The sequence below is a fragment of the Microtus oregoni genome, unplaced genomic scaffold (genome assembly GCF_018167655.1).
Source record: "Microtus oregoni isolate MIOR12 unplaced genomic scaffold, Mior012 000006F_ref0000085, whole genome shotgun sequence".
NCBI lineage: Eukaryota > Metazoa > Chordata > Mammalia > Rodentia > Cricetidae > Microtus > Microtus oregoni.
The window spans coordinates 58,880,451-58,901,774 of NW_024543065.1; the positions used below are offsets into that span (position 1 = coordinate 58,880,451).

General features: G+C 51.2%; 2 protein-coding genes and 1 long non-coding RNA gene across 4 annotated transcripts; 2 read left to right on the forward strand and 1 right to left on the reverse strand.

The window, feature by feature from the left end:
• Positions 1 to 436: 436 nt before the first annotated feature.
• Lsr (lipolysis stimulated lipoprotein receptor) lies at positions 437 to 15,935 on the reverse strand. 2 transcript variants are annotated; one of them, XM_041653299.1, is made up of 10 exons: positions 15,581 to 15,935; positions 14,365 to 14,709; positions 8,583 to 8,702; positions 5,087 to 5,143; positions 4,392 to 4,538; positions 1,841 to 2,005; positions 1,668 to 1,727; positions 1,440 to 1,571; positions 655 to 1,286; positions 437 to 564 (listed from the first exon to the last, which is right to left on the reverse strand). In XM_041653299.1, exons 1-10 carry the CDS (start codon positions 15,678 to 15,680, stop codon positions 529 to 531), a joined length of 1,794 nt encoding a protein of 597 aa, XP_041509233.1. In that variant the 5' UTR covers positions 15,681 to 15,935; the 3' UTR covers positions 437 to 528. The 2 variants fall into 2 exon arrangements, with proteins under 2 accessions (XP_041509233.1, XP_041509234.1); XM_041653300.1 differs by lacking the exon at positions 5,087 to 5,143 and having other exon boundaries at positions 15,581 to 15,933.
• Positions 15,936 to 16,010: 75 nt separating this feature from the next.
• LOC121449093 lies at positions 16,011 to 17,127 on the forward strand. The gene is made up of 2 exons (XR_005974482.1): positions 16,011 to 16,274; positions 16,578 to 17,127. It is a non-coding gene; the product is annotated as an uncharacterized LOC121449093 (long non-coding RNA).
• Positions 17,128 to 19,863: 2,736 nt separating this feature from the next.
• LOC121449117 (protein FAM187B-like) lies at positions 19,864 to 20,580 on the forward strand. The gene has a single exon (XM_041653337.1). The coding sequence runs from the start codon at positions 19,864 to 19,866 to the stop codon at positions 20,578 to 20,580; it is 717 nt and encodes a 238-aa protein (XP_041509271.1).
• Positions 20,581 to 21,324: the final 744 nt, after the last annotated feature.

Sequence of the window (21,324 nt, forward strand, 5' to 3'; positions counted from 1 at the left end):
GGGCGGGCGCGCGCGCAGGGGGAGGGGGAGGGGAGGCCCCGGGGAACGCGCGCGCTGTCTGTCTCTTGGTGGCGGCCGGGCGCGCACGCGCTTAGGCCCGGGAACTCTACAGGGACCACCGCGGGCTGGAACGCGGGCCGGGCTAGAATGCCCGGCTACACGGACGCGGGGCTCACATCGCCGGGGTCACAGGGTTTCAAGACTGTAAAGTAGGTCGTGGGGGTAGCCCAGATGGGGGTGGGGGGAGCGCGCGTGCGCGCTCCCGGTTGTGGGGCGCATGCGCACGCTGGGGCGGGGCAGGGTGGAGGCGGCATGGGGCACGTACTCCAGGCGGCAGGCCAAGGAGAAGGCAGAAGGCCTGTCTGGTCGTTCCTGCGCTGGTCTACCTCCCCCCCCCCTCCCCCCCATGTCGCGCAGCAAAATAGACGCTCAGAACTTGTGATTAAGTACTTTATTAGGCTTGGTAAAGAGTTTCATCAGTACTCCAGTTTTAAAAAAATGTATAAAAGCTACATACAAAACGTGGAATCAGACGACTAAACTTTCCCGACTCAGGGCCAAATTCTGCAAAAAGAAAAAAGAATGTGAACTGGATGGGCTAGAGGAGCGGGGGGGGGGGGGGGGGGGTTGTGAAGTCAGAGGGACCTAGCTAACCTTTTTCATCCTCCGCTCCCGTGAGGCCTGCGAGTCAGTCTCTGAGTAAGGTGGAGGCGCTGGGGGGTAGCGGCCCTCCTCTTCCTCCTCGTCTTCCTCCCTGTAAAGTCTCCTTCTCTCTCCAGACCCCTTTTTCTTTAAGGCCTCTTCTAAGAGTCGTCCATCATATTGAGGGTCCCGGGACCTGGAACCAGCATCCCGAGGATCCCGGGATCTCTGATGAGATCTGGGGTCCGCACGCCGGTCCCTAGACCTGAGGTCGTCATTATAGTGGGGATCTCGGGAATGTGGCAAGTCCCGAGCATCGTTGGGGTCATAGAGATCATCCCGGCTGCGACTTCTGGGAGGTGCATAGGCCCGTCCTCTCCTCCCACTACTTGGGGGAGAAGACCTTCCTGATTCAGTGGAGCCGGGCCTGTTGACGTCATCCAGAGCATCTACAGAGCGGGCCCGAGGCCGCCCGGATCCCCAACCACCCCTTGGCTGTTCCTGAAGGGGTTCCTGCTCCCACATCCTGGGACTTCGAGGCGAGTGGTGACTCCACTCCTCATCCCGGATTGGGGTAAGAGCGGGACCCCTGGAAGGCCGAGATCTCCAGTCATCTTCATGGAGGGAAGTGACTTCACTCATGGCTGTAGAGAGGGGAGATGTCAGTGGGACTAAGGTTAAGTCCAACCTTGTCACCCATAGGCGCACACCCTCCCCCGGGAACACAGCAGGCAAGGAGTGCATGCAAGATTGTTATCAAGCATGCATCCTCCCCTAGACTCAGGTCTGCAGCTCACCCCGTTCCACTCGGCCATTGGGAAGGCCAGGCCGGGAAGGGTCAAAGTTGGCTAGTTCCTTCTCCATATAGTACAGGACCCTCATGGAGTCGTCCTGCTGACTAGCCTGTATCCTGTAGCCACTTCGTACTTCTGTGGAAAGGAACAAGGTGATTGTATTTTTTTTTGGGGGGGGGGGTGCATGTGGATCAACTCTCCAGCCACATTCACCTCAAAACAGGCTCTTACCTGAGGATACACTGCCATCCACATCACGCATCAGAGGTACCTGGGAGCTGTGGCCACCGACTAGTAGAGATAGGTTGTCAGTGGTTACTCTTTGGAGCAAAGCAGGGTGCTCCCAATCGTTCACGCTCCCTTCTAGCCTTACCCCACCCCATTTAGCCTCCCCCAGGTCTTACCTGAGCTATTTCTGTCAAAGTCTCCAGGGTACCTGCCGTAGGTAGGGCCCATGGGAATCATGGCAGGCGGCGGTGGCGGGGTCTTGGCAGGAGAGAGGTGGGTGTAGATGCTGGGGGCATAGATGCTGGGGACACCTGAGGTGGCTGCTTTGCCGGCAGCATAAACTGGAGGGCAAATTGGCACGAGAAAGGTGATTGGGGACTGTGCTGTCTCATGTTGGAATGGGATTCTGGGGGAACCTAAGTTTGCCCTCCATCCCATTCCTGCAATACTGTAGGTTAGGGGACACAGCCTTCACCAAGTCCCCACTTCCTATCTGACTTCACACGGAATTCTGGGAATAGGGGTGCACACTGGTAGATCAGGCCCCCAATTTCATGTGAAACTCCAGGGTGATCTTGTGTCTGTGTTCTGTAATGATCCCAGAACTTTAGACTTCCTAGGTAGCGGCTTCACCACTGAGACACGTTCCCAATACCCGCCCCCTCCTTTATTGTCTTGAGATGAGGCTTCATAAATGACCCAGGAAGATCTTAGACTCATTCTGTAGTCAAGACAGACCTGGATAAGAATGACAGCCTTGCTCTTAAAGGCCATAGTAGGCAAAGTCACCCCCTTTAAAGGTTCCCCCCATCCCACCCCCACCTTCTGGGACCACTAGTGTCTCCATAAACTGAGGCACCTAGGCCATACTGTGAAAAAGCTGTGGAGTCAGGCAAGCACACAGGAGCCTTGGAAGTTTACCTGGCCCACACCCTGGAGTAGTAAGTACCTCCAGGGTTTCCAATTGCTGGCCACACCCACTCCTATCCCTGCAGCTCATTCCGGTAAATCCTAGGTAAACCCTAGAGGAGGTCCTGGTGGCAATTCCTAACTCAACTCACTGGGTCCATCTTGGCTTTCTGGGATAGTACTATAATACCAGCTACCTAGGAGGCTGAGGCAGGAGGGTCACAACATGTTCAAGGCCTATCAGAGGGTTTTTTGTCTGTTTATTATCAATATCATTTATGTCTATTGTGTGTGCACCACGGCAGTCTGTGGAAGTCAGAGGACAACTTGCAGAAATCTGTTCTCTCCTTCCACCAAGTGCGTCCCCTTTACTAGCGGAGCCTTCTCACCAGCCCTGGGTCCTTGTTATTTCTGGTTTGTTTTAAAGAGTTACTTCTGTTATTTGTCATTGGTATGTATGTGTGTTGGGGATGGGTATGTGCATTTGAGTGTAGGTGCCCATGGGACCAGAGGAATAAGATACTCTGAAGCTGGAGTATGAGCTGCCTGACATAGACCAGGCTGGCCTCAAGCTCATAGAGATCCACCTGCCTCTGCCTCCTGAATGCTGGAATTAAAGGTGTACTGGATTAATTAATTAATTATTAATTAAAGGCTACCATACTGGATTAATCTCTCCAGTCTTACAGGGTTATAAAGTTTTTTGTTCTTGTTTTTCAGATTTTTAAGACAGGGTTTCTCTGTTAAATAGTCCTGGCTGTCCTGGAATTTGCTTTGTTGACCAGGCTGACCTTGAACTCACAGAGATCCACCTGCTTCTGCTTCCTGAGTGCTGGGATTAAAGGCGTGCACCACCACCACCACCTGGTGGGCTACAGAGTTTTAAAGCCGGTCAGTCTGAGTAATTGAGGAAGTTTTGGGGCTTTTCATGGGGCCCACACAACGTGAAAACCCCCCAAACTCCTGCTGGGCCCAGCTCTGCCCCAAGTTGCCTCAGCCCGTCAGGCACCGAGCTGGCCACAAAGCCCCCTCTGGCCTGTTCTTTTCTTTGGGTTAAACACCAAGGGGCAGACCTATCTGAACAGAACAGCCTCCCAGGGAAGACTAAAGGGCCAGCAGCTTTGTCCCCTTTGTCTCCTCTTTCCCTCTGCTTTAGGTAGGTGCTTCCTTCATTTCTGGTCCCATTTCCCCAGCCCTCCACAGGTGCTCGCCTGGATGTGAGGGCTATGTCTCAATATAGAATCTCCATGTGAGGGCAGTTTGAGTGCTGTGTGCTGCTTAAAGTTAGCTGAAATTTTGTGCCCTACAAACCCTGCTTGGTTTCTTACCTTGAGGTTTTTATTTTCTATGTTGAGACGGCTCTGTGTAGCCCAGGCTAGCCTGGAACTTCAGCTTTTCTTGTCTCTACCTTCTCTTTCCACAGTGCTGGGACTGCCTAGGAAAACTGTCAAACCCACCTGGATTTTGTTTTAAAGGGGTCTTTACTTTCCTGTGAATAATATCTCGTAATGTTGGACATTATTACTTTTGGTGATCTTGTTTTTGAGCCACAGCAATAAATTACCCTCTCAAAAGAAAACAACCTCAAGAGTTAGGGCTGTCGTTCAGAGGCAGCGTTTGCCTAGCATGCGCAGGGCCCTTGCTTCAATCCCTAACACCGTAAGAGAAGCCTCAAAATAAAGGAAATGGAAAGCGGAGTTAGTGACTGATAGCGGAGAGTAAGTAACTGGTCTGCGCGGCCTGCTCCGCACATTGCCTCAGTCTGCAGAGCGGGCAGGCAGGCCGATGTGCCCAGTAGAGTGGGTGAGGGGCACTTACGGGCCTCCGGGCAGCAACACTTGTCTGGGCAGCAGGGACATCTGACATAGCAGCAGCAGGTGTGGGGACAGCACTGGCACCAGCAGATGCCCAGGAGGAGGAAGAGGAGGAGGCTCGCCAGGCAGACCACGACCACGAAGAGCCAATCTGCAGAGAAAGAACAGGCCCTGAGCTGGGAGGCCTGAGTAATGATAAAGATGGACAGGGATGGGCAGGGCACCCAGGCTCCACAGGGTGGTGGTGTGGAGCCAACTCTGGGACAAGGGACTAGTTGCAAAGCTCCTCAGAGAACCTGCAACTACCGCTTGGTTCTCTGTGCCCAAGACTAGGGCATAGCGACAAAGGGACACAAACCCCACTGCAGTCAGGTTAAGTCACCACATGGGAGACCTTATCCTGAGTTCAGACAGCCAAAGCAGGAAGCAAGAGGGAGCCTGGCTGGAGCAACACAAACAAAAAGTAGCCTTCAGGAAGGGAAAGAGCCACAGCCAATACCTGAACCCCAGAAGAATACAGCAGGTACCAGTCACTCGAGTCCCTTGCCTGCACCCCGGAACCTGATCAATCAGCCCAGGCCACCCCGAGCCCACAGCCAGGCCACTAGACGGGTTTAGTGGAAGTCCACAGTGAGAAGAGATTAGGGGGAGGGAAAGTACTAGAAACAGAAGCAATCTAACAGGGGTTCCACCCCATACCTTCCAAGGGCCCCGCCCGAAAACCAGGTAGGAGCTCAGGGACCTCTGAGGTCCTGCCTGAAGGGACAAAAGAGAAACAAGATTATGTTGGCCATGGCCAGCCCAAGCCAACACCCTTAGAAGGGCCAGCTTCAACAGTGGAAAACATGCCTGGAGCAGAGACAGAGACAATGGTCACCTAGGACAGTCCTGACCGGAGGTATTTGCACGCCTTCCACCCTGCCACAAGGGCCCCATCCGAAGGGTTTGACCTCAACCTGGCATCCCCATCTCCCATGTATATAAGTCCTGTCAGGCACGGTAGGTATACTCTAGAGGCCACCAAGATATTGTCTATTGTTTGGTTTGAAACAAGGTCTCACATGGTGGCTCAGGTTGTCTTGAACTTGAAGCAAGCTTGCTGCCTCCGCCTCCTTGGTTCCAGGATCACAGGCAGGAGCCACCACTCAGGGCTCAAAATGAGGAACTTTTGGCCAACTTATAGCTGCTGGGGAAGTCAGTCACTTTTCTTTGGGGATGTGGCTACAGAGCGGGTTTGCTCACACACCCATGAGCGTATAGTTACTAATAACAAGACTCAGGTTAGTTTTGAAAAACAGGTGAATTTGGGAGGGGAGCGGGTTGGGGGTATCTAGGGCAAATTGAAAGTGGGGTGTGGGGCACATGCATGCATATAACCAAAACATTATATATTTGTATGAAATATCAAAGAATAAATAAAGATTATGTCAAAGTTAAAATTTGAATATAAAATATGAAGATAAAATGATACCAAGTCCATCATAATAAATTATCTGTACAGCAACATAATTGTGAAATACAATTAGTATATTTTTGAAGTGCTGGGGGTTGAGCCCAGGGCCTCATGAATATGAAGCACGTGCTTTACCACCCAGCTACACTCGGGCCACAGTAGTTTTTCCCAGTGTAGTAAGGAGCCATGAAGGCACGTTAAAATCATATCTGGTCCTACACTTCAAGACCCAGGTTCCATGAGGCCCTGTGCCCCACATACACACAGGAGAGTGCATACACACGCGCGTGCACACACACATGCAGGAGACTGTGGTTCCATATCAACACACCTCCCTCCAGGGCACACCCACTTGGTCGAGGCAGGAGAAACAGGAGTTTAAAGCAGCCTTAGCTACCTGATGAACTGAAGGTTACAGGAGATCCTGACGCACAACAAACAAACGAGTTAAAAACCCAAAACAAGGTGTGGGCCAGGAGGCCAGAACTTGGTCTCATGACACTAAGTGTACTCCCCTCTCCTGGGGCACAACAGGATTTCCACAGGCTCCCTGACACCACCATCACCTTGGTGGCTAGTGTCCAACGCCGAGTTACCTTGGGATTTTAAAAACTTGCCGGTTTCCACCAGTTGTGTGGCACATGCTATATATAATCTAAGTACTCAAGGGAAGAGATACGGGAGGATTGCCACTTCAATTTGGGCCACATCACCTGTTTCAAACAACGTTCCTAGTTCAATTTTTTTTTTTTTTTGATTTTTCGAGACAGGGTTTCTCCGTAGCTTTTGGTTCCTGTCCTGGAACTAGCTCTTGTAGACCAGGCTGGCCTCGAACTCACAGAGATCCGCCTGCCTCTGCCTCCCGAGTGTTGGGATTAAAGGCGTGCGCCACCATCGCCCGGCTCCTAGTTCAATTTTAACATAAGATATAAACCACAAACATTGTGAGATCCCGAGTAGCTCTAAGACCTGTTGATGGCACATGCCAATAAAGGTCCCTAGGTCATGGGAGGGCGGATTCCATCACTTGCCCTTTGTCCTGTGGCTCGAGCTCTCTCTGGACCTGATCCCACCATGAGGATGGCAATGCACAACCGAAGCTTCTCTCACATCCAGCAAATGCCATGTAAGACTATGGGATGGCTTCTGATTGGCCCATGCAAGGAAACCACTTGGCCAGACTGGAGACCCTGGGGACACTCTCCCAGGCCCCTGCCGTCCATCTTGTTTAGACACACTCAAATTTCCACACATCGCATGAAGCACACACAGCACCACCCCCAAAAGAACAGAAAACAAACATTTTATTTGGACGAGGGACTCATGGTACACCATGGTCCTGGGAATGTGGCCGAATGTAGGTCCAACTTCGGTTATACAGAGGACCTGGGATCAATTCCCAGCACCCACGTGGCAGCTCATAACTGCAACTCCAGTTCCAAGGGATAGGGTACCCTCACACAGTCATAACACGTAGGCAAAACAGCACTATACAAACTAAATCTTGAAAACAAAACAAAAACAACAAAAAAAGAAAATGCCCCCACTCCCTTTTTAAACAGGCCTCATGTAGTTCAGGCTAGCTAGAGATTCACCGTGTAGCTCAGACTACCCTGAAATTCAATATAGCCTAGGTTGTCCTGAAAGGAACTATGTGGCTTAAGACTAGGCTAGAACTCTTGATTGTATTGACTCAGCCTCCCAAGGGCAGAGATTCCAACGTGGGCCACCTCCCTCTCAGAATACACCCTTTCATCCAAACACCTGTGGACTTTTCTTGCTGTTGTCCTCTCGGAGACGACGTAAGAGCTTGCACTGTAACACACTTGCTTTATCAGGAATTCTAAGTAACCTTGAGCAACAGAAAGGTTACGCTTCTAAGCGCTGGTGCGTGCATCCAGGTCACAAGGGACTCAAAACCAACCCCCCCACCCCATTGCGGTCAAGGAAGTTCTCACTGCAAATCAGCTCTGTCCACCTTCTACTTTTGTTTGTTTTTTAGGTAGGGTCTCTCTGTTTTGTAGATCTGTCTACCATGAAACTCGCTCTGTAGACCAGGTTGGCCTCAAACAGAGGCGAGTCCTGTGCCAGCCCCCACAGTATCAAGGCGGTGACCAAAATAGGACAGTCCCTGTAATCCAACTGAAACATATCTAGACTTCCCCAAATATTATCCAAAGATAAAAAACCCAAAACTTGAGCCTATCAGAGATGTGCTAATATAACTGCTGCCTGCTTAAACCAATTATGTTTAAGATGACCTAACTATTCCCCTAGCTATGGAATTCCGCTAGCTATACTTTAGTGGTGCCTGTGTATTCCTCTCTGGATCGTCATTTTGTACAAATGGTTGACCCCACATGCTTGTTATTTCTATAAAATAAATGCTCTTTGTTTCTGCATATTATTCAAGTTTGGGGTCTTCTTCAGCATTTCTTGGACCCTTACACCACCTGCCTCTGCCTCCATGTGTGTGTCTTTAAAATCAGAGACCAATAGAGTCCTCAGTTCTCTCCACTCTGACTCTGGCTGATTTGAAATGCCATACAGGGAAGGGTTCTGTCCGGGGTGCAAGGCACAGTGAATCTCAAGTGACTGGCAGTGCCACAGAGTGGTAGCAAGCAGGCGACAGGGCCCAGCATGATAGCTGGATGACAGAGGGTGAACACACAAGAGGGGACAAAAGGAGTACCGGCTCCCACTCCCCCCACCCCAGGACCCTGGGAACCCAACCCCACTCACCAAGGACAATGAGCTCTGCGTAGGCCTCGTTGTTACCATCCAGATCCTGAGCTGAGACCACAGAGCAGTAATACACCCCACTGTCCCCCCAGGCCGTCTGCTCGAACGTCAGGTCAGCATCTGGGTCAGGAGGAGACAGTATGAAGACACCTCAGGGGGGTGGTACTGAGATCAACAGGGGCTGGGTGTCTGTCCATCCGATCCCCCCCAACACACACACCATGGGAAGGGAGCAAGGGATGGGGCTGCAGAAATGGCTCATCCGCTAAGAGGGAGGACTTGTTGCTCTTGCTCCGTTCCCTGCACACACGCAAAAGAGCTCACAAACATCTGTGACTCTAGTTCCAGAGGCTCCGGTACCCTCCCTGACCTCCCCAGGCACCGGCACGCACATGATGCACAGACATTATAGACCAAAATCATCCATGTGAAGTACTAAATCATTAGGTTTTTGTTTGTTTGATACAGTAGCTCACTGTGTAGCCCAGGCTGGCCTTGAACTAGAAATCCTTCCAAACTCACCTTCCCAACTGCTGGGATTGCAGACACTGCCCACCCAGTTCAGTGGCATCGTTCATCCAAGTGCACACTACCTTTTATGTACGGCTCTAAACACCATACATGGGTTCTTTGAAAATATCTGGGTGCCAGGCATGGTGGCACAGGCTGCTCATCCCGCATCCAGGAAACGGAGGCAGCATGGTCTCAAGCGAATGCAGTTTGGGCTATAGTATGACCTTACCTCAAATAACACAGGCGAGGGCTGTGGCACGGTGGTAGAAGGTTTGCCTAGCACACAGAGCCCCTGACTTCACCCAACACTGACACAGAAACAAAACCAGCCCAAACCAAGCCCAGGAGGGGGCACCATTCTCACTGTGGTTTGGGGGTGAGACATGTGGTGTGGAGTGATGACCTAATCCAGCCAAAGGCAGGGACGGCCTGACTCCAGTGTCTGTGCTTTTGACTCAAGTCTTACCAAGTCTCAAAGCCCAAGTCTCTCCTCCCTCGGCAGGGCAGGCCTTGAGGCTGGGCGCATAACAAGGAAGCCAAACTAACTAGGCCAGATCCCAGATAGGAGATGCCTGGGCACCAAGGAGTGGGTGTGACAGGTGTGGGAGAGACCTTCCCAGTTCCAAGCCCACCCCCCTCCCTTCCTGCCCCCACATTCCAGGCCAGTCCCAGGGCTTGGGGACGCTCTGGTCTGAAGCAGCCCCAGGCAAGGAACCTGCTAATTACACCGCTAATGAAAGTCTTTCAGCACATCCTCTGGACTCCTCAGGCCCTAATTAGTTACATCCTTTCATCACCTGACTGGGAAGTCTGGCTTGGAGACTCTGTCCTAGTGGTAAGCATTTCTTCTAGCCAGTAGAACCCCAGGGGATCATGGCTGCGGATCTTAGGCTCCTAATGACCTGCCTGCCACCGGCTCCCATGGACCTAGGAGCCTGCATGACAAACCTGTCCACCACACCCATGTTAACCATGGCTGCCCAAATCATGATACCTGGCACCTACTGGGATACCAGCTACTAAGGGCTAAGCTTCCTCAAAAGAAACCCTTTTCCAGAAGCCACCTAGATCATGCCAAGCACAGTCCCCAGGCCTGCAAAGCCCTTAGCATATTCTCTGGTCACTGGCTATGTCAATGTCACCCCCATGATCTCACGGGCCTTCAGCCATCTTTTCTGCCTACTCCAGCTAGGTTCCTTCCTCCATCCACATAGGCTGCTTCTCCATTCTCAAGCCCCAACCGGGAGGTGCACTCTCACCGCAACTCACAAGGCTCCCCTGCTCCCTCACTGAAGCCTGGCGCTCACTCTTCACCTATGACAATGTCAGAAGAACAGAGTCGGCCTCAGTCACCTGATTCCATGGAGGGCCATCCCTCTCCTTAGCTTTTACTGCTTGTTCCATTCACTCAGCATTCAACATGGCTGGGGGTATGGCTGGCACATGCCTATGATCTCTAGCACTGGGGAAGGTAAGCCATGAGGATGGAGAGTTTGAAGCCAGCCTGGACTACATAGGGAGACCACCTCAACCCCTGCCCCGCAACAGACCGCACTGAATGTTCCGGGAAGTGTTTAAGTAACTTTCACTAGAAAGCAAAGGTTGAACTGGATGTGATAATGGCAAGATGCCTTTTAAAACAAAATAAAACAACAACAACAAAAAAAGCGTGAAGGTTTTCAGTGTGGCCAGGGGGTACCCTGGGGTTCCCTGGCCCTTCCAGGGATTCCAGGGTACACTTATTTTACAGCACTAACAGACAACCAGCCTTAACCTCTCAGGAACATTCAAAGACATTTTCCACATGATATGTAATCTCATAGCAAACCAAAGGTGCTTGGAGAACCTTGCTTTTACTGAGCTCGGCCAAGGAAATGCATGGGAATAAAAAACAATGCCACTTAGCTCATTTAAATAATTTATTTTTAGTTTGGATTTTTTTTTCATAAAAGGTACATTTAGTTCTTTATTGGCTGACTTGGAACTGACTGTGCAGACCAGGCTGGCCTTGAACTCACATGTTAATTTGTTAATGATAAAAACAAAAGCTTGAGCCAGGTATGACCGCACAAATCTATACAAATATGTTAATTACAGTACTTGGGTGGCTGAAGTAGGATGGTGAGTTCAGTGCCGGTCTGGGCTGCTGAGTGAAATCCTGGAGAAGACAAGGCCAGAAACCGTCTCAAGAGTTCTCCAGTAATAAGATGTTCAGAGGTTCTGAGAAGAACCTAGAAACTTCATGGAGCAAAGTTGTCCTTAGAGGGCTTCCGACCAGAGCTAAAACACAGGCTCCCTATCAGATGGGGAGCACGGTATAAAGCACATGACCTAGGAGGGATAGAAAGTGCCAGGCGTGGAAGCCGTTCAACTCTGGGAAGGCTGCCCGGGGGTGACCTTGGAGGAGTGAAGACCGTGAAGACCTACTCGCCCTCCAAGGTCAGGCTTCTGGCCGCTGTTGACTGAGGTCATCTGCAAGCAGATTCCTCCAATGCAGACTCCCATCCTTTCACAAGGCCCTCAGAAACTCAGACTGTCCTAAGCATTCCAGATTTTTCTGTACTACTCTCTGGAGGATTTCCCATTTATGTATCTGGGGTACAACAATGGGTGTTGGGTGCCGTGAACTGGGGCACCCATGGTTAATGCTCTTGGAGGGGACCCTGGATCCAAGGGATTGTCTGGCAGGGAGGCCCACTGGCCACGGTGCCCATTCCTATGGACTCAATAGCTCTTCCCTGAGCCATATGCTTTATAGCAAGTCCTGTCCAAAGATGAAGGAGCGAACAGGAACCCCCTGGCACAGGAAGTGATTACATAGGCCAGACATTACAACCAAGGGCCTCTAGGACCAGCTCTGGGCCTTGCTGTATTGTATTTGGCCCATTTAATGTTTTCAGAACCCATGAACAGCAAGGCTTTCCGGCTTCTTTTGATCACTCCTGAGGCCTGGGCCCACCTCCTTCCTGTGGGGCACACCCTGTTCCTGGTCCCTGCTGGCCCCTGACATCACAGGGGCTAGGCACTGATTCCACGGGGGTGAGGTGAGAGGCCAAGATACTGGTCTCCAGTGGGAAGAAGGCTGGGCTCCTCTGTGGCTATATCCTGACTCCTTATTTGCACACGGCAGAGGGAAGAGTCAAGATTTCAGGTCCTTAGGGTCCTACTCAGTGCTGCTGAGAATGGGGGCCCAGTGGCTCTAAGCAACCTGAAGAGATTAACACTAGGGCCTCTGATAAAACACCCCACACCCCCAAATCTGGAGTGGAAGAGAGGCACTGGGAGGTGGCGGACATTTACTTTTCCCATCACTTTTTTCTGGTGCAGCTCCTGGGGACCTATGCCTAGACAGGTAAGGTGCCACCAGCTGCAGCTCAGCCCTTTTACTCTTCGCTTTAGGAGACAAGGTTTCACTAAGTGGCCTTGAACTTCCGCTCCCCTGCCTGAGCCTCCTGAGTGGCTGGGGACAGGCCACAGTCACTTCCACTCTTAAAACTAGGAGAGTGGATGACCCTAGGGATGCCACCGAGAGGCCCACCTCTCCTCTCTTTTTCCTCAAGGATGAAGAGGAAAGACGTTCCTATGGTTACTTGAACTTTTGGAAGGATGGCCACTTACCTACCACTGTTGAAATAAGCCAGTTGGAGACACCCAGTCTGGTCACGGGTCCTCCAGGGTATATCCTGATGGACATTCCCGAGTTTTGTGTCCCTCAGAGCAGACCCAGGTCCAACCAGCCTTTAAGGACAATCTCTGTCTGTGGTGTCCTGATTAGGATTGGGCAATCAGGCCCAGAGTGAGCCCCCAACTTCAAGAAAGCTTAGGATTTCCATGGAGATTCAAGGCAATTCCTTTTCCTTGAGACCTGATTCCTTGGGACCCCACCGCCGACCTGCGGCCTGATGGGGAGAGGGCATACTCTACGGCCTGGTTTCCAGGGATCAGCTAAGAGTCACCCCGCTGCCTGTGAGGTTACCTGGGATGCCTGCACCCCTGGCCCGCTGCTGTCCCTATGTCCTTCCTCTACCCTTCAGATCACACTAGCAAAGATGGCACATCCAAGTAATTAAACACACACCGCCAAATGCTACCTTCTTTGGACCTTGTAAAACTATTGGAAATCTCCCATACTTAACAAAACTCCCCGAGACAGGGGCTCATGTAGTCAGGCTGACCTCCAACTTGCTACATAGCTGAGGGTGGTTGTCCGCCTCCCCAAGGCTAGGTAGGATTACAGGTGTGCACCATCGTGCCCAGGGCTGCCAGTCTTCCCAAGTCTTTTCACTGGCAGTGTTGCTTCTGGAAGGTAATGTGAGGCAGGGACAGGGTCTGGGGGCTGTTCTGCTTACCACTGTATTCCCAGTGCGTCTAACAGCACCTGGGACACAGCTGACCATGGTAAACACCAAGGCAATTGCTGTGGATATAATTCAGTGGTAGAGCCCCTGCCTAGAGTCCCCCAGTGAGGGGTGTGGGTGGCTCAGTGGTAGACCCTTGCCTAGAATGTTCCAAGCCCTGGGTTCCATCTATAGTAACACCAGAGAACAAGAAGAATGAATGAACGACTGAAGACCTACAGTGGTGGAGTTAGGACACAGCTGTTATCAACTGGGCGACACCCCAGCAAGTCACTTGTCTCTAGGGGGCTCTGAAAAAATAACAATAATAGAACAGAGTCACTCAATTGCTGTGTGGTCTCCCTGAGTTAATCCACTCTAGGTAAATTTGAATCAGGCCCTGGGTCTCACTATATGTAGCACAAGCTGGTCTTGAACTTGAGATTCTTCTGCCTCAACTTCCCGAGTGCTGGGATTACAGGTGTGAGCCACCATAGCTGGCGGAAGTATTATTTCGCACTGCTAGCATGTTTAGTATCAATTATAAAACAACAGGGTTTTGTTTGTCTTAAGTCTGCAAGCTTTTGACATTGTATGTTGAGTCTTTCTCCCTTACAACACTGTGAGCTTCATAGGAGAGTGATTGGATGGTTTAATTCTATCTGTGTTCCCGGAGCCTGGAACAAACCTGGCACAGGGTAGGGACTGTATTGTGGGGTAATGGGATAGAAGGCTAGATGGATGATAGGTGATGTGTAGGTGGATGGATGTGTGGGTACGTGAATGAACGGATAGGTGGAGGGATAGGTGGATGGACAGGTGGGTGAATGGAAGGATCCCTCCCTTCATTATCCCATCGAGACACTCAAACCCTCGCACTCCCCGCCCCCCCCCCCCCCCCAGCAAGCCTCCTCCAGCCCTGCCCCACATACTTCCTGTGATGGTGATCCTCCTGCCCTGGTAGTAGTCTCCAAGGGTCACGGCATTGCCCTGCTTGGTGGCCACCACCCTGACAGTGCGCACACTGTCCTGGCACTCCACATAGGGGTTGTAGCCAGGGTTGCCAGCTGCCAGCTGGGCATTTATCTGGTTCTCCACACTGGCGGGGGAGAAGGCGTCGGCCACACGGTCTCTGCAGAATGACTTGTACTTCCAGATCACGATTGGGGTTGAGATGGAGCTGCTCATCTGATAGGTGCAGGGCAGTGTCACGGGCTGGAACAGGATCACCACGTGGTAGGGGTCCGACACAGTCACCTGGATGGTGTTGGCCGGAGCTGGGAGCAGAGGAGCCAACAAGGAGAGCTGAACTCAGTGGGTCCCGCAACAGCAAGGAGCCATGCCACTTAACAGAGTGTGTTTTTTTTTTCAGAGCACTTGGCATACTGCTCCTTAATCCCTTAGACTGGTGAGGCAAATTGGATGATGTGCCCATTTTACACACCCTTGGGGCTGAAAAGTGATATATATGTAGCCCCATAGGCCAGGTTCCTGGAATACTCTGTCCACCTTTTCCTCCCCAGAGACTCTCCTCAAAATGCACACCCAGACACAAATAGAACCCTTCCTGAGCCAATATTCAATGTAAGCGCGCAATGGCCAGCGGAGGATGGTTACAGGTTCTAAAGTCCACCCTACAGATACCCGGGAGGTGAGTGGGGTGGGGAGTCCCCAATTCCACACCCACTCCAAGCCAGGACTACTATTTCTCAAGCTCTTCTTTCAGGGACCGTCGGATCTAGCCCTCGAGTGCCATCTCCCCGTTACCCCAACACTTAGAAATCTTGGGGTGTGCCCAAGATCCCAGTGCATGGCCTTTCCCGTGGTGGTGGTGGTGGGGGCATTGCTCCTGTCCCACAAAGGGTACAGTTCTCAGGCTTAGAATCCCCAGAGTTTCACTTCCTGTTATCTCCAACAAAGGCGGAGGAGCGGGCTGGACGCGCCAATAAAAGAAATTCCCTTCCTCTGGCACACAGACGTCTCCCCAGCTAGGCGGAATCTGGTGGTCTCGAATGTGCACCCTCGAACTAGCCATCACCCCCGCCTCTTGGTTCCAGCTCCTCCAGGACCGGTGAAAACCGCAGCCCTCCATCTACCTTCTGTAGTGCCCTCCCGCCGTCCCACAGCACCGGGGACCCCATTCCTTACCTGGACTGTAAGTGATGAGAAAGAGCCACACGAAGAACATAGTGGTCGGGCGAGAGCCAGGCGCCTCAGAAGGCGCGCTGGGCGCCGCCGCCGGCGCCATCGCGGCCGTCTAGCAGCGCCCGAGCCCGCGTGTCCCCTCCCAAGTATCCCAAGAGTAGGGGGCGCGGTGAGCACCAAGGCCGAGAAGAGTACTTGATCCGCCCGCCCTTAATTCAAGTCCATTTTCTCTTCACTGAAGGAGTTCTAACCTACAAAAAAAACTTGGACGAAGCTCATGTCTTCGGCTCTCCCGGGACAACTGACCCAGTGCGCGACGGCTCTCTGGGTCACTCCACCCCCTGAGCACTCCCAGGAATGGATCCGCCCAGGTACACAAGGGTGGGAGCCCTGGGGCTGGGCTTGGGGGTGGGCGGCGGAGGAGGGGCTTGCGGGCCTCCCTCCCCGGAAGTGGGCTGACTCAGGTGCGCTCCTGCCCCGCAGGGTCTGAACCAAGTGACCACTTAGCCTGGAGGGCGCCCGCACCCCAGGCGACGTGTGCAACCACCTGCTGCTCTGGCCAAAGTTGATAGGACCGTGCTCCAGGAAGACAGAGGCCCCCTGAGGGTGTTCCACCTGCCGAGAGGGGCCGGCCCTGCTGCGCACCTGTTCGCTGCCGGTCCCCACCCCTGTCTCCGGCGCCGATGGATCCGCCTAGGTGCGCCCTGCGGGGAGGTGCCTGGCCCAGCAAGGTCCGGGCTGGCAGAGGCGTGTCGGTGACGCTGCCTGCCTTCCCACTCTCGTCCCGGTTGGGGAGGTGTCGCGGACTTTCTGGGCTCCTAAGTTGGGTGACTCAAGTATCAGTGAGCGCCCCCACCCCCCCTCTGAAAGTGATGCTCTGGCCCCTCAGGCGATGCTCGTGGGGACGAAACTTTTGAAAAAGTTGCAATCGTTCTTCGGCAGTTTCCTTACTTACTTGTGGTTCCCTCTCCACCTCCCCTTCGGTCATCCCTTACTCTAGGTCAGGCTTCCGGAAGTTCTGATGCTTAAAGGCGCTGTGCCAAGACTGGAGGCCGGGAGACTTGTTTCAGTTCAAAGGTTCCCAGATCGTCACCTGCACCCTGGGAGCGGCCAGCGCCTCTCGGCCTTCTCGGCGTTACACTGCTGCTCTCTGCTGGCGTCTAGGGGACGCGCATTCTAGGAGATTGTGAACTGGCCGGTGGGTTGGGAGTACTATCATTTTCTTCTCTGTCTTGTAAAACTCGGTCACTTCCTTCTGCTCAGAAATATCCCGTAGCCCCTCCTTACTCCCAAGAAAATTTCAAAATACTCATACCGGCCTGATTGTCCCTCCCCAACTCACTTTGCATTCTTCGCTTAGTTGGCTTCAGCCACACTGACCTGGCGTGTCCTGAATCGGACACTTGGCTGGTGTTGCTACCAGAATCCCCTTCCTGCTGCGGACACCTCGTCCCATTTTCCTCAGGGCCGCATTCAAAGGCAAACCCTTCTCATAAAATTTCACCCTGCTCATGAGCCATCATAATTAAAAAACAGAGGAAATCATCATAGCCATCATTGCTAGCGTTTATAACTCTAAACCAGTAATACGCATTACCTTGTGTTTTGTACACCCTCGCTATTATCAATGTTATCGATACCTAGGAACTTGGTCATCCATCATCTTCAACGTAGGAAAGAGAATCTGTATTAGATTAGAACCCATCCTAATCACCCCATTTTCACTCGACATTTTTACATACCCCATCTCTACACAAAGATAAGATGTGTGCTTCCTCCCAAGGCAGGCTTATTCCCAACTTCTCTCTCCCACTTTTTCCTCCTGTCATCTGATATTTTACTAGCTCTAGTTTCTCCACCTATCTTTTCCTGTCCTAAAGACAACGTTGCTTAGTAAATATTCTACCTCTATATTTCCCGGCCCTCCTGTAGTTATGGGGGGCTGCATCAGGTCAATTATAGTTAGTAGCATCAATACAAAAGTAGAGAGAGAGGGTTCCCCTCCCAGTCCAGAGCCTTTAATCGACAGTATGCCTTCCCCTGCCACAGGAACCAGTGTGGTTTCGGGTGGCATCTGTGGGGACCTTGTAGAGGAGCCCTCTCCACTAACCAATGCTGGGTATGAATGTGAAAAAAGAAGGGGGTTATGGAACTAAGATTTCGGAATGATGGAATCTAGACTGTCACGATTAGTACATCCCTTTGACACCAAGGAGATGATTTAATGATGATTTAAGAATCTGTCCTAGGGGGCTGGAGAGATGGCTCAATGGTTAAGAGTATTGCCTGCTCTTCCAAAGGTCCTGAATTCAATTCCCAGCAACCACATGGTGGCTCACAACCATCTGGAATGAGGTCTGGTGCCCTCTTCTGGCCAGCAGACATACACACAGACAGAATATTGTATACATAATAAGTAAATAAATATTTAAAAAAAAAAGAAGAATCTGTCCTATGGCCGGGCAGTGGTGGCACATGGCTTTTATCCCAGCACTCAGGAGGCAGAAGAAGGCAGCAGATCTCAGTGAGTTCGAGACTAGCTCAATCTGCAAAGTGAGTTCCAGGACAGCCAGGACTGTTACACAGAGAATCCCTGTCTTGAACCACCCCCCCCCCAAAAAAAATCTATCTCTAGGAAAGGTGGTCCTTGTCATGGCTTCCCACTGGACTTCAGTATCTGTGTGTCCCCCTTTTGATGGACACGAAGCCCTTGTCCCATTCCCATGCCAGGCACTTTTTGTCTCTGAGACAAAGGCCTGTGAGAAACAGGGTTTTTATTTGTTTTGTTTTGTAAAATCTTTATTTTTTTGACTCATGTTTTCAAAGGTTTTGGGGCATGTTTGGATGGCCACACACATCATTTGGGGCTTGCATTTGAAGGCTGGTGAGGCCGAGAACTATGCATGTTGCTTGCTTCACAGAGGCTAGGAAGCAGTCAGGCAGACAGGAAGGGCCAGGGACAAGAGCGACCCAAGGACTGCCCTACTTCTGCCAACTGAGTTCTGCTTCCCAATGATGGACCAGCCTGACTCCATCTTAAGAATAAAAGCCATACCTGTTTTCTGTAAAACTTGTATTTGACCAGTTTGACATGTCCCACACCTATATCCTGACCCCTACCCTGATATGATGTTCTTCCAAATAATATTGAGATGTTCCTCTATGTTCCTACATAACCAAGAATCCTTGAAAACCCCCTGGCCTTGTAGTTTGGGGCTAATATAAACCTAGCTTTCTCCCATGTTTGATGCTAAGCCCCACCTCTAGACACAGAGCCCTGATATAAAATAAAGCTTGTGTAATCTGACCCAAGAATTTGGGTAATGGTCTTTCCTATCATTTGGTGGGATAAACACTAAGGTTTTTCAATACCATCAAAATCAGTACCACCATCTGGGACTCAAACATGTGCCATATAGTGTATGTTTGGATTCAAAGCACACACTGTCTTCATGTACTGGATGTGTGAGGGTGGATAATTTGCCTTTTGAGTTCATCCTATCTACTTCCTGGGGATATGTAAATTATTGTTGGAGGAAGCCACTTGTTGGTTTCCAGCTACTCAGCCCCGAAATAATCACACAGAAATCATATTATTTAAATCACTGGTTGGCCCACTAGCTCTAGCTTCTTATTTGCTAACTCTTACATCTTAATTTAACCCATCTCCTTTAATCTGTGCATTTACTGGTTGTGGCCTACCAGTAAAGTTTCAGTACATCTGTCTCTGGTGGCTGCTCCATGGCTTCTCCCTAACTCCACCTCCTTTCTCCCAGCATTCAGTTTAGTTTCCCCCACCTAGCTCTGTTCCCCTATAGCTCTGCTATAGGCCCGAAGCAGTTCCTTTATTAACCAATGATATTCACAGCATACAGAGGGGAATCTCACATCAAGTTATATCTTACTCACACATAGCTCAGTTTTTGTTTTATGTTCATGTGTCTGCCTGCATGCATGTCTATACACCACATGTGTGCCTGGTGCCCACAGAAGCCAGAAGAGGGCAGCAGGTCCTCTGGGATTGGAATTGCAGACACTTGTGAGCTGCCGTGTGTGTGGTAGGAATCAATCCCGGGTCCTCTGGAAGAGCAACCGGTGCTCCTAACTGCTGAGACCTCTCTCCAGCCTTATATGTTCTTATATATTCGCTCTTATATGTCTTAAATGTTCAATGTGTATTTCTGAAAACTCGCTGGAACCCGGTACACAGGGCTTAGCACCCAAGTTCTATGGGTGACATCACAGTACCCAAGAAGGTTCTTGAGTTCTTTCTGTAGTCTTCAGCCATGCTGGCCACTCTGTGGCTGGCTAGTCTTTCTCTTCCTGTGCTGTGGTCCCAGAAACTAATCAACTGTCCCCATAAGAATGTGTGCCAGTACGCTTTACTCTCGGGCAATGACGTGATCCTGCAGTGTAACCACCCCAAAGCACTATGGTATTTTTCTTCATCTCTGGAGGACAAGCTGTCCCTGCTCAACTCCATGCCTAACGTGAAGATACTGTTTGGGAGCAACCTGCAGTTACCCAACCCTCAGCCATCCCAGACGGGGCTTTACCGCTGTCTGGATAATTACAAGGCCCGTGTGGTGGAATATGAGATTGACTTTCAGGATATAACCCTGTTACGTATCACACACAAAGACCTGGGCCAAAGACCCCTGGAAAATGAGACCATGAACCTAGGAGGCGAGGTACTCGTTTTTACCCGCTGGGATCCTTGGCAAGACTGTAATCGCTGCGAAAAACCGGGTGAGCGCAAACGTCTGGGTTACTGCTACGTGGAGGAGCCACTAGGAATATCCATGCCCTGCTGGCTCTACCTGGGAAAGGAGAAGGTGACCCACGTCCGCCTGCGGCCTGAACTCCAAGTACAAGCCTGCCAGGTGCCCTGTGACACCATCACAGAAATCACCCAGCCATACTTCGTCTTTGACACTCATCAGCTGGACAAAACTGCCACCCACGGGTGGCTCAGCTGTCCCTTGGCCTCCATCTACAGGTAACCAGAGCAGGGCCGACAGTCTTTCTCTTGGCCCTCCGTCAGTCCTGGTCTCTGGGGTCTATCTGCTGCTAGGGGGAGGTCTCCATCCAGTAGATAAGTTCTTCCTCTACACCTTGAAGCCTTCATGGTCAGTGAGAGCCTAGAGTCACTGGTTTGCTTAGATATTGTCACACCAGAAATCTCTGAGGTGCTGAGGAAGGTGGTGACTGAAAAAGGATCTGTTTCCTGCCCACACAGGCAACCTGGAGCCAGATATTCAGGCTCAGGATGAGCCAGTGTAAACATGGATGTGGGTCCTGTCTGCTGACTAGACCCTGCAGAACATGGTTTGCCCCTCGCTCCTTGCACCAGCAACATGTGTCCTAGTCCTTTCTCTTTTGGGTTTTTTAAGACAGGGTTTCTCTTTAGCTTTGAAGCCTGTCCTGGAACGAGCTCTTGTAGACCAGGCTGGCCTTGAACTCACAGAGATCCACCTGCTCTGCCTCCCGAGTGTTGGGATTTTCTTTTTCTTTTTTGAGACAGGGTTTCACTATGTGGCTTTGGCTGGCTTGGAACTTGCTATAGACCAGGCTGGCCTTAAACTCACAAAAGATCTCCCTGGCTCTGCTTCCTGAGTGTTGGCCTGAAAAGTGTGCACCACCACACCTGGTACATGTTTGTTTCTTCCTCTGTCAATATTTTATGTAAGTAGGCAAAGGGTCATGGTATGACAAAATAATTATTAGGCAAAGAAATATCAACAGTT

Excerpts from the sequence above, each read along its gene's own strand:
- Lsr (XM_041653299.1), bottom strand. The coding sequence starts at position 15,680 with ATGGCGCCGGCGGCGGCGCCCAGCGCGCCTTCTGAGGCGCCTGGCTCT. Across the intron at positions 8,703-14,364 it reads GAGGATCACCATCACAGGAA|ATGCTGACCTGACGTTCGAG; the intron begins GTATGTGGGGCA and ends CTCCTGACCCAG. Across the intron at positions 2,006-4,391 it reads GTGTTGCTGCCCGGAGGCCC|TTTATGCTGCCGGCAAAGCA; the intron begins GTAAGTGCCCCT and ends TTTGCCCTCCAG.
- LOC121449117 (XM_041653337.1), top strand. The coding sequence starts at position 19,864 with ATGCTGGCCACTCTGTGGCTGGCTAGTCTTTCTCTTCCTGTGCTGTGG.